General features: G+C 40.2%; 2 protein-coding genes across 3 annotated transcripts in view; both read left to right on the top strand.

Moving 5' to 3' along the window:
* The window catches only part of LOC141015329 (uncharacterized), a 48063-nt gene extending 42335 nt beyond the window's left edge, over positions 1-5728 (top strand). The window contains exons 4-5 of the mRNA XM_073489335.1: positions 3627-3807; positions 4834-5728. Coding sequence (XP_073345436.1) covers positions 3627-3807; positions 4834-5051 — 399 coding nt within the window. The 3' untranslated portion in view covers positions 5052-5728. The remainder of the gene's footprint in view (positions 1-3626; positions 3808-4833) is intronic.
* Positions 5729-7483: 1755 nt separating this feature from the next.
* fasn (fatty acid synthase) overlaps positions 7484-12048 on the top strand; it is a 112744-nt gene continuing 108179 nt past the window's right edge. For both annotated transcript variants that reach the window (XM_073489331.1, XM_073489330.1), the window contains exon 1: positions 7484-7748. The gene's annotated coding sequence lies outside the window, so the exon portion shown is untranslated. The remainder of the gene's footprint in view (positions 7749-12048) is intronic.

The following is a 12048-nucleotide window of genomic DNA, read 5'->3' as shown; positions in this document are numbered from 1 at the left end:
TAATTGTATTCCCAGGGTATATAAGAGGCCATTTCATGTCATAAGCAGCACTGCACATGCAAAGGCTTAGAGTGGTTTCCTGCTTACATTCAAGCCATAGCACAACTCAGAAGTTGTCAGCTCTCACATAATGCCTAAAACAAAAGAATTATGTGAAGCCACAAAGGCAGCCATCTTGGCACTGCTGGAAATTGGCATGAGTGAGAGACAGGTAGCAAAAAAACTAAAGATCTCCAAGACAGCTGTTCATTACAACAAGAAAAAACAAGCCGAACACGGCACTACCAAATTGCTATCTGGCCGCGGCAGGAAACGTCTCTCTACCCCACGAGATGACCGTGCACTCGTCCGTTCCTGTGTCAGGAATCGTCGTCAGACCTCCAGGGACCTTAAAAATGAGTGGGCACTGTCGAGAAATGTGACTTGTTCGGCAAGGACAGTTCGAAACCGACTTGTTGAAGCTGGTCTGAAGTCACACAGAGCACGGAAGAAGCCCTTCATCAACGAAAGGCACAGGAAGGCCCGGTTACTCTTTGCTAGGGATCACAAGGATTGGACTGTTGATGATTGGGCTAAGGTTCTCTTCAGTGATGAATCCAATTTTGAGTTGATGCCCACTCCAGCTAACTTACTGGTTAGGAGGAGGCCTGGAGAAGCCTACAAACCAGACTGTCTTGCCCCTACAGTAAAACATGGGGGTGGATCAGTGATGATCTGGGGTTGTTTCAGTATGAGTGGAACAGGGCAAATGCAATTGTGTGAAGGGCGAATGAACCAGGTCATGTACAGGGCTACTCTTGAAAACAGTCTTCTTCCATCAGCTGGAAAACTCTTTCCTGCCTCGAATGACTGGATTTTCCAACAAGACAATGCCCCTTGCCACACAGCAAGGTCAGTTAAAGCCTGGATGGAGAACCACAACATTCGCACCATGCCTTGGCCTGCTCAATCACCAGATCTGAATCCAGTTGAAAACCTATGGACCAGGCATTAAAATGAACAAGAAATTGAAGAAAACAAGGGTGGTCTAATAATTTTTTCCATGACTGTATAATTAAGATTAAAATTACACTTTAATCACACATCGGATCTGGATGAACAAATTATTCAAGTTAAAAATCTTTACGGATGTACCTTGTTAATGGAAATCAAAATGATCTACCCATTGAGGGCTGTATTCAAAATCACATTCAAAATCAAAATCACAGATCGGATCCCTACCATGCACACAGAATGGGATGGATTTAGTGTGATCAGACTGGACTGGGAACTGGTGGGTTCCTCTATTTGAAAATTAAGTGGTGTCAACCAGGGCATATTACGGAGCGGGAGAGAGTGAGTAACAAGAACATTGAACTGCTGGCGGTGAGTTGCAGACGTCACTACCTACACCGTGAATTTTCCAACATCATAGTCCTATGGGTCTATATTCCACCATCAGCCAATGCTAAACATGCCACTGACACTAAGCAGATCGCCTGATGCACTGACCATTATTAACAGGGACTTAACTTGTTATCTGCCCCACACTAAAATACAGACCAAGCGATCTTTTCTATGCTGATGTAAAAGATAGTTACTTTTCTGCTGCCCTATCACCTGGGCTGCTCGGACCATTTGGTGCTGCTGTCATCCGATTATGTCCCGCTGGTACACAGAAAGCCCACCGTCACAAAATTGGTGCACATGCCTCAGAGTAGGCATGTGAGAAACTGAGTGACTGCTTTGAATGCTGGTCCATTTTTCATGATGATGACAATAATGTGGACAATGTTGCCGAATGTGTCACTGACTATATTATTTTTTGTGTTGATTTGATTATACCGTGTAAAACAAAAGTTCCCCAAATAATAAGCCTTGGGTAACCAGCGACACAAAGATTGCCATTAATAACAACAAATATGCTTTTAAAACTACTGATAAGGAAATGATTGAATCAGGACAGTAGGAACTTAAACGTGTTATCAGACAGGGGAAGCGCAATCATAAACATACGGTTGAATGAAAACTACCGCCAAGTTATATTAAAGTTTTTATGGAAAGGCATGAAGCCCACCATAGCCAGGTTACAGGAAGGGGCTTTCAGTGCTGATGAGGCTTTGCCAAGTTTGATGAACATAATTTCTCTGCTGAGCTTGAATCTATCTGCTCCACTCTCTTTCTAAAGGGGTTTCATGTTAACCTAAGTCCCCCAATAATGGGCACCTCTGATAAGGTCTGCTCCCAGCTGAGGGGGTTTAGGGCAAATAAGGCAACTTGCCCAGGAGTGGTCTCACCACGTACCCTTAATGTGTGCGCAGACCAACTTTGTGATGTGCTCCAGTTTATTAGCATTTAAGCAGGTTGGTCTCTGCATACCAAGACCCACTCCAGTTTGCATACAGGAGTGGAGTGGAGTGGATGGTGCTTTACTGTATATGCTTCACAGAATCTACAGCCACTCAGTCAGCCAGTGCATCCGCAAGAATTTTGATTTTTCTAATGCTTTTAACTCAATCCAATCACACATTTTAGCCAAAAAGCTTATTGATTTTAACATAATGACACCACAGTTGCATGGGTTTTGAACTACCTCACATCTCGACACCAGTGTGTGAGGCTTGGTGGTGATGTATCCAATACCATTGTGACCAACACAGGTGTGCCACAAGGTACTGTTTATTCACCTCAGACTGCAGGTTGAGTCTGGCATCTGGCTGTCACCTGCAAACATTTTCTGACGATTCTATTCTTGTTGGCTACATCCACGAAGATAGTCACCTCGCCTACCAACAGAACCTAGATGATTTTTGTGTGATGAGAACCATTTAATTTTAAATATAAGTAAGACCAAGGAGCTTAGTATTGATTTTAGAAATAAAAAAGCTGCTGTGACCCCCGTCCTGATTAAAGATGAGGCCATTGAGGTAGTTGAGTACCTTGGTGTCCTTGTGGATAATACGCTGGACTGGGAAAGGACAGTAGTACCAAAAATTGGTTAAAAAAAAAAAAAAAAGTACCCAGTCCAGGTTATTTTTCCTCAGGAAGCTCAGGTCCTTTGATGTCAGCCAGTCACTCCTGCATGTGTTTTATCAGTGTATTTTAGCTAGTGTTTTGTTTTATGCTGTTGTTTGCTGGGGTGTGGCTCTCTTCTAAGAGATTCAGGAAGTTTTTTGTACCAGCTGCAGTGAAGTTTTTTAATGAACATTGTTGCTGACTGTCACTGTTAATTGATGTGATTATGATATGATGTTGATGACTTGGACTGTGAACAATCTAAGTCATTTTAATGTTTACACTATTCATTATTTATGGTGCTGTGCCCCTTATTTTGTACTGCCTTGAGATGTGTATGTCTTTTTTATTGTTCTACTTGTTGTTGTCTTATATGTATAGTGACACTCAGTTTCCCCCCTGGGGGATTAATAAAGTATTTTGTATCGTATCGTATAGATAGATAAACATATAGACATGTGGATAGATATATAGATATATAGATATATATATAGATAGATAGATAGATGTAATTCACTTCGCCCATCAGTGGTTTTAACGTTGTATTGTAATGTATATGTATATATATTTAGATACATTACATTCCCTGTAGATAAAACATCCTAAAATGTACTTACTCTCTTCTTCTTTAGAGCTCAAAGAACAACGAGGACACTCCTTCCCCTCGCAAATTACAGATGTTCCTGGATGTAGGGCCCCAGCACTGTTCAGGTCTGTCCAGGTCACAATTGTCATCAGAGGAATCATTTCCATCATTAAAGGATCTATGGGAAAGATTGGATAATGGATTGAGTCCATCTATTTTCTCAGAAGGTAACCACACCAGAATAACTTGGCTTGAACACTGAAAACTTTCTTTGGAGATTGATACTTTTTTAAAATATAATATTGCTGTTATTTATTCAAGATTAAATTCGGGTCTTTCATATGTCAGGTCAGAAAACCAGCATGCTCACACACGCAAATGCACAACCCCTCCATTGCAGTGGTTTTATCAGTGATGGACAGATGGAGGGAGGGGTGTGTGTTTTTGGCTGCAGTGTCTGTCAGCTCTCCAGGGGACAGTTTCTCAACCAGAGCAGCTTCCAGATCAGGCTGAGTGATGAGCAGTGATAAGCATAATACCATCTAATAATTGTGAAACCAGACAAACCTCACACAAGGTTTCAGTACACTTACAGATAATAAACAGTTGTTTAAGTTTAAGTTATTATTTCATTGAGAGCAAGGAGAAACAGAGCAACATGAAAATAGAGCAAGAGACAGAGATGTTTAGAAATATAATATCTGTATCTAAATCTTCATTCACATTAAAATACACACAATATAAAAGATAATATATGAAAAAAAAGACTGGTTTCTTGGTGCGTGCTCTTATTTCCCTTCAAATTTCGTTCCAGCTTATTTTCAACTTTATTTTCATCTTTATCGCTCCACTTACACAACAAATGTAAGCACTCCACATTCACGTTATTAAGGAAACAATCCTTGTGCATACTTGTGATTCATTGGATGGTTTCTGTGGTGACTTCTGGGGAAGTTCCAGACATGTTGTCCTAGTTCTGAGTTACAAGATGACAATTATGTGGAGGGCACACAGGCCTGTATGGAACTGAGTCTAGCGGAGTAAAAACACCTGCTGAATAAAAGTAATGTAATCGTAATGTTTATCTAAGGGATGGATCTAAATAATTTTCCTGTTCCTGATGGTCAGACACATCAGATAACTGATCAAATCAGACAGCCGCAAATTTTAAACTTGGTTAAACATGTCAGCAAGAGAAAATGTGTCATCCGTAACAGCCATTAAAATTGCACCTCTTTTGTTTGCATCTAAAGGTGAAGGTGAGCTGAGCAGGAGAGAGGTGGCTGAGTCTGGTGGTGCTGGAGTCCAGATGATAGTGCATGGTATTAGTTCTACCCTCCAAAGCCAGCCCCCAACCCAGGTCCAGCAGCAGAGGAACCCCTCTACACCACCATCAAACACTGCTAAGACCAGCAGAGCTGGAGCTCCTGACAAGACCAGCAAGATTAGAAATTACAATAATAAAGACTGACACAGAAATACAGAACAGTCTGTCAGTATGCTGGTCATGGGGAGTGCTACTCAGCCTGTATTTGTGCCTGTATTTTATTGTAAACATTGTAAACTTGCCTTTTTAAAGTTTTAAAATTTGTTGGTCAAATTGTCTATTTTCATTGATTGAAATCACTTGCTACAAAATCTGACAGTGAGTCATCAGGGAAAAAGAAGCAAAGTTTTGCCCAAAAAGTCTACCAACCATGAACTGTGATGTCCCCAGCTCATCATTATTGTTGGTACCACATGGCCTATATATGAAGAGAAATCCAATGTTTTTTCTCAGAATGTGCAGATGCTGTTTTTTGAGCAAAATACCATCTCCTTCATTGTTAAGACTATCTGATGTTCCAGAAATTGGTCTCCTCATACATAAATAATGCTGCAGAGCACAATTCACAGTTCTGTGATTTTGCACTTATGGAATTAATTTACATTAAACCACATGGGCCATGAAATGAATTCTGAGAAACAACATGGGCTTTAAAAGGTATTTCTATTAACAATATGGCTATAGAAATTTCTATTAAACATTATCATCTGTAAATTATGTCTACTAAACTCACATTTTATAGTTGGTGTGCATTAATTGTAATTGTTATGCAGGTCCAAAAAATAAAGCAGAGCTCCTTTATTTCAGCTTATTTAGCCATCTTTCTGTTTCTCCATTGATCACAGAGTCACTATGTGCTTTAAAATCTGTTATCATCACTGTCCTGCTATAGTAGGTCAGTAGACTTTCTTTAGAACATCATGTTATCTAAAATTATGAACTTCAGTAACCCCGAGTCAGACGAGCATTCCTGGTTACGTCATCACTTGGGCCCCGCCTTTTAATCACCCTATCTCCCAACAGCACCCTTCAGTGGATTGTGATTGGATGAAGCATCACATCCACGCTTCGTGATAGGCCAATTTACATGTCATCAGGAATAGTTTAATTGTCCACATGTGCAGCCACTAGTCGTTACTTCATGTTCAATTTAAGTTATGAAATATTAAAGTAAACATGATAAAGGTTCACAGACAGCGTTTGAGCTTACAAAAGAAAAGACAGAGGACTACATCAGAGTTTATTCATGTTCATGTTGTATGGCCCTGAGTGGTCAAAATATAACTGATGATGTAGGCCTATGTGACAAAGCCCACCATGATCAGTTACAGTAGATGCTCCAGAAATTGTTTTATTAAGTGTTAATTAAGAAGAAAACAAGATATTACCAAATGAAGTAGTATTTATATCCAGTCTATGTAGTCTAATTAAAACAGTGGTCACCTGGACTTGAATTAATCTGAAATATCTCTGCAGCTGAATGTATTGTGTCAAATTTTGCACGGATATTTAGTTTTCACGACATTGTATTCTAATTACTTTGGCGATCTCCTGACTTTTCCTGTAGCGCCACCGTGAGGTTGACATACTGGTTATGAGTGAACTGCCATAGCAACTGTTAAATGGTGAAATTTTGTACATACACTCGTAACTCCTGGGGGATGAATTATAAAACTCTTGATCCCCTGATCTTTTAACTAGAGGGTGACTTCACAGAGCCACTATGGCACTTTCAGAAATATACCCACATTTTAAGATGAAAAGTATAGGCCTAATCCATGTATCCATTGATTATTAATCCAATCCATTATCAAAAAGAATATAGCTTAACTTTCCAGCTGCTTGCGAATCATTTTGGAAATGTTTTTGCTGAGTCCTGGACATTAGCCTACACTAAAAGCTTCGACTAGAGCATTGGTTGCGTACGATGTTTCTCCATAGCATATCACCCGACAAAAGTCTTCAAATCAGTGTTATCCAAATAAGATACTTTTGTTAATGGTGATCAGGAATAAAACATAACCTCCATCCAGAGTTAGATGCTGCAACTGGGCAGCGATCTGAAAAAGTCTCAAGATCTGTCACACACGCGGGGTCAATTTTGAGCGTCCAATTACTGAAATATAGGCCTATGAATTTAAACAGCACAATCAAAATGAAATACATAGCTAGCCTATAAAAAAGTATTTTGATCAAGTGCGTCTTTTGCGAATAATCTATGTAGAAAAGAATCCATCAGCCGTCGTCAAATGCGCCGATCAAAAAGTATTTACCACATTTTATTAGGTTTTAGTCAAATTGACAGTGTCATTTTGTTGTCTGATGCAGCTGCTCCCGTTTAGTCATACGATGGCTAGAGCGGTGGTGAGACAGAGAGGAGAATCACTTTGAACTCCAGTAACCCCGTCTCAACGTTTTTTTCTCTCTGTGTGTGACTATGAGGGCGTTCAACGAATTACCCCATCACTGGCTGGATCCGAAAGCTCTGCCTCTTTTCTCATTGGACTGTGCGGCCAAGCCAAGCTGTCAGCCCATGTGGCGTGGCCAGCAGAATGTGAGACATTTAAATTCAGAGAAAAAAGAGCTGAAGAAGCACGAAGGCTAACGTCAACCTTATAGAGGAAACGACAGAGAGAGAGAGAGAGAGAGAGAGAGAGACAGAGAGACAGAGAGAGAGTTGTCCATACACTTACAGTCAGAGGAACACCACCGTGGACCATCATAGGAAAGCTACCAGAAATCACCAAGAGAATAGCTACATGTGAAGCAAGTGCTAACATTTCACCAAGTGGTTCCAATTCGTGATTTTTAAGGGACACCAGACCGGTCTGGGCAAGACAGGTAAGCTCGTTAACGGGTAGGAGCTGCTGGATTCGACTGCTAACGTCGTCTCTGCCCGGTTTGGGTGACATCATTTCTTAAAGTTATATAGAACAATAGGTTTAGGCTCAGCTAAATGAAACACTGAAAATCTGCCTGTTTCATGCGGCATTGCTGTTATTAACGCTGGTTCGCGTTATATGGAAAATGAAAATACTCTTTTAATTAACTATGACTTGACATTTTTGGGTCAGAATCGACGTAGGTCGTTAACTTGTACACGAACCTTCGCTTTTATTCGGCATAAATTACATGCAGCTTCTATTTCCGTGAGTTATAGGCTATATTAACTTTTGGAAATGGTTCCCTTTGTCTGCTTGCTGTTGATGAAGATTATCGATGTTGGTGGACCAGATCCCAAAGATAATCCCATAGTCGTTCTAATATATTTTATTCTCAAAAATATTAAGCAATTTATGAAGGGTAGATAGATAGAGCAATAAAGGCGTGCATGCATGCTGGAGCTGTGTTGGTCACTGTGCAGTATATGTGCCAGTGCTGTCAGATGCTGTGCTTTCCTTATGGCATTTTGTCTCAGGAGTGTGATACAAATGAGGGTTTTTGCCCAGCATGATGACTTGGTTCATTGAGGCCCCCATCAACCCGAGACTTAAACTTTACAAACACAACTTCCAGGGTGACTGGTTGGTAGATTTATTCATTCAGATTACTCACAGTTTCCTGCACTGATTTGTGTAGTAGCAAAATGTATAATTTGCATTTAAGCACACATATTGTTGTTTCCTTGCATTACCTTGCACTATTGTATTTCACATATTCACGTATTGACCTATACACTTAATAAATAAGGTTTATTACACCTTTAAGCATTGTGAATTATGACCTGGCCTAAGTATGAACTGTTTGATTTGCTTTTATACAGTGACATCGCTGATTTATGTGAAAGTGTCTGTGCACAGTAGCACATTTCTGGTGTTGTGGGTACATCCAAGGCTGTCTGGCCAGCTGGATATTGTTTTGGGAAAATCTCCCTTTCTCAAGGTTTCTCTGAGTGTACTATAAACTGTAACTTTGTCTGTGACTCTTGGTCAGTCTCTGCCAGGGTATGCCTGGTGTTAGAGGCTGGCCTTTCAGCTGAAATTGGTTAACTCTGTTTGCTTCTTGCTTTTGCCACTTTATTAAATTACACAAAGTCAATCTTGTGTGAATCATGTTTTATTTGTTCACTTCTAAATAAGACTTTCCACCACAATTTGAAGGTGATTTTTACATGTGGTGTTGTCACTGTAGGGCATGGACCACGGATGAGAACAAACCAAATGAAGAATGATATTAAAAAGTCAATCTAAAAATCTGAAATTCCCTCTTGTATGGTGACTGAATGGTACAAGAGTGTCTGGCTACAACATGGCTGAGTTACCATGAAATGAATAATTACATAAAGATTTGTGTGTTTTGTAGTAGGGGGTTTTATTGAAAAGAAACTGTCAGGCAGTCCACCATCTTTCCTGAAACACATCGCACAATTGGTTTATCTATAAGGCTCATGTAATACAATGTAATACAAACTAAATCAAGTAGTGCTGGGCGGTATACCGGTTCACACCGAATACCGGTGTATATTTTCGTTATGATATGAATTTTTAATGTACGGCCATACCGGTGTATTTGATTACACAACGTTCGGAATGCTACGCTGCGCAACACTGTTTCAGACCGGACCCTTTTCAATGTTGCGCTTCTAAACATGCATGGTGCGACTGCGAGGCGTGGTGAGGGTAAACAGTAGTGCTCTGGTGTTATGTTACGGTGAAGATGGATAGGATAGACATTAGCCTCATTCACACTACCGTTTGCATGCGGGGATCCTGCGCCAATTCTCCGCATCCTCCTTTGTGTGAAAGTCTCAGATGCGGCGAGGAGTGAAATTTCGCTGCACCTATGATGCGGCTCCGGAGGTAGTATCAGAGGCGCAGTATTGGCGAACCGAACCAGTGTGAACGGATAAGCCGGCGGCACGGAGCGAGGGTGTGTCGGTCTAATGGTGTTCACTGTCTGATAACTGTACAGGTCCTTCACTCAACAAAATATAGATAAATATCCCACAAAGCAACGTTACATGACCATACAACAGTAGCGTAGTAACTGGTCGTGTCTTTGGCAACTTATATGAGGAAAAAAATACCGCAGTTATTCGTGGAGAAGTGTCTGTCCGACCGACTATTTCTGGCCGAAAAACAGCGTCTGTCCCCGGCAAAAAACTTTAACTCACCAACTGTTTGTCGCAGTGAAAAAAATCACCACGATGATCAGACCTCCCGACCGAGACTTCAGTTAACTTTCCCCCATAAACAGCCTCCCTCCCCGCAAGTGAAAGAGTCAGACAGTGTCCCGTTTACTGATGGCGATTATGTAATTAAGAGAAAAATGTAACTTTGTCATTTACCAGGGTGTTTGGTGTGTCAGGATCCCAATCACAGCACATTATAACAGCATCCATGTGATTATAAACAGTCAGTAGGTACATGTTTAGATAAACAGGAGGACACCGCGAAACACCTTGGAAAAAACAACAAAAAGTCATCATGACGTGTACCGTCACGCCTCCTTTGGAACCGCAGCCTCTTCACTAAGTCACACTTGTTTTATATTTCCTTTTTAGATTTACTTGAATACTGTGTAATGTACCTGGGCTTGAACTTGAAGCAAAAGTATAATTATTACAAGTTGCACTACTTTTTGTAGGCTATTGGTTTTATAAAAGATGTTTGTGAAATTTGCACAGTAAAAGTTCTGTATTTTGACTGCAGTTGTCTTTGCATTCTGATTCCTTACTTTATTAGAATCATGAGTGGCTCTTTTTTGTAAACAGCATCATTTTCTGGGGCCATGCAAACCTGTATTACTACTAGTGTGGAATTATTCTACAATATTAACTCATCATGACAGTAAAATAGACCATCCTAAGTCAATCTACTGCATTAATTCCTCTCTCAACCAGTAGAAAATGCTGTGAACACCTGATTATGCATGAAAAAAAAAAAGTCATATACCGTGAAACCGCCCAGCACTAAATTCAAGTTTATTCGTCACCCATTAAGCAACAAAACACATACCACCAATTTTTGAATATCACACGATGTATTAATGTGTGGTAATCTGCTTCAGTCGATTTCTCTCAGCACAAAATTAAATGGGTATTTGATCATCACAAATATAATAACAGCAATAAATCACATAGAAACAACATACTGTATATGAACCAATTTTACTTTGGTGGAGCATGATTGAAGGATGTGTTTTCATAGAAACCCTGCATGACACTAAGTGTGTGAGAAAGAGAAACTCATCTGGAAATGAAGTTAACTGGTTTCAACTCTGCAATCCGGGAACAAGTTTGTCCTCTTCACTCAAATGAAAGGGGATCATATAGTTACCTGCTGAGTAATGACAGAGTTTGGCATTTGTCGTCATTGTGTTTCCACCTTCAGGTTCTTTCCATTAGGCTATGTGTCAAGTCAGGTCTTGTTGCGTGCTGCTGGTTGAGTGAAGCAGTCTAATAGCAGGAATGTTAGGGTTGATGGGAATGTAATAAGGGATAATTGTAAGGCAATGCAGTCATTCTTGTAAAATTTAATTTCGAATGATGTTCAGTACAGTATGAGGCTGCAGTGGGGCAGACGCAGTTTATAGAGTGCTGAGTAACTGTATGGCACACATATTGATCAACCAAGCTTGCAGCTAGCGCATAGTCTGCTTATGCTTGAAGTCATGTTCAGGGTGTTAGTATGTGATCTGGGTCAGGTGAGGCTAGATAATGTACTGAAGGTCCTACATTAGGCCTAATCCCAGGTCATTGTATCTTGGAGCCCAAATCCTTTCAGCTACTGGAAGACCGAAAGGGCCAGGGCAGCCAGCCGCACTGACTGTCCTTGCTTCTACCTGAGCATACATTCTGATTCTAATGGCCTATATTTGTTAAATATGCATTAGGGAAATACAAACATTACACCCCTAATTTCATCACATTATTCTGTATTGTGAAACTCACCATTTTTGTCTCCTTTTTGTTTTTGAGCTTTGTTCATATTCATAAATAATATAGCATGTAATACAAAATAATTCAATGGTTTGTATAACTGTAATACCTGCAATCAGGTATTAAATGTTCTGAAGTGAATTTGAATAACAGAAATGGATCCAAGCTGATTTATCAGTAAGTCCAACAGAAAATGAAAATGGACATTGTTTGGGTTGTTTCCCTTGATGGATCAGTTGCTGTAAAACAGATTATTATGCC

The sequence above is a fragment of the Pagrus major genome, chromosome 20 (assembly GCF_040436345.1).
Source record: "Pagrus major chromosome 20, Pma_NU_1.0".
NCBI lineage: Eukaryota > Metazoa > Chordata > Actinopteri > Spariformes > Sparidae > Pagrus > Pagrus major.
Note: the sequence above shows the minus strand (reverse complement) of the source record. Positions and strands in the feature narration are given on the sequence as shown.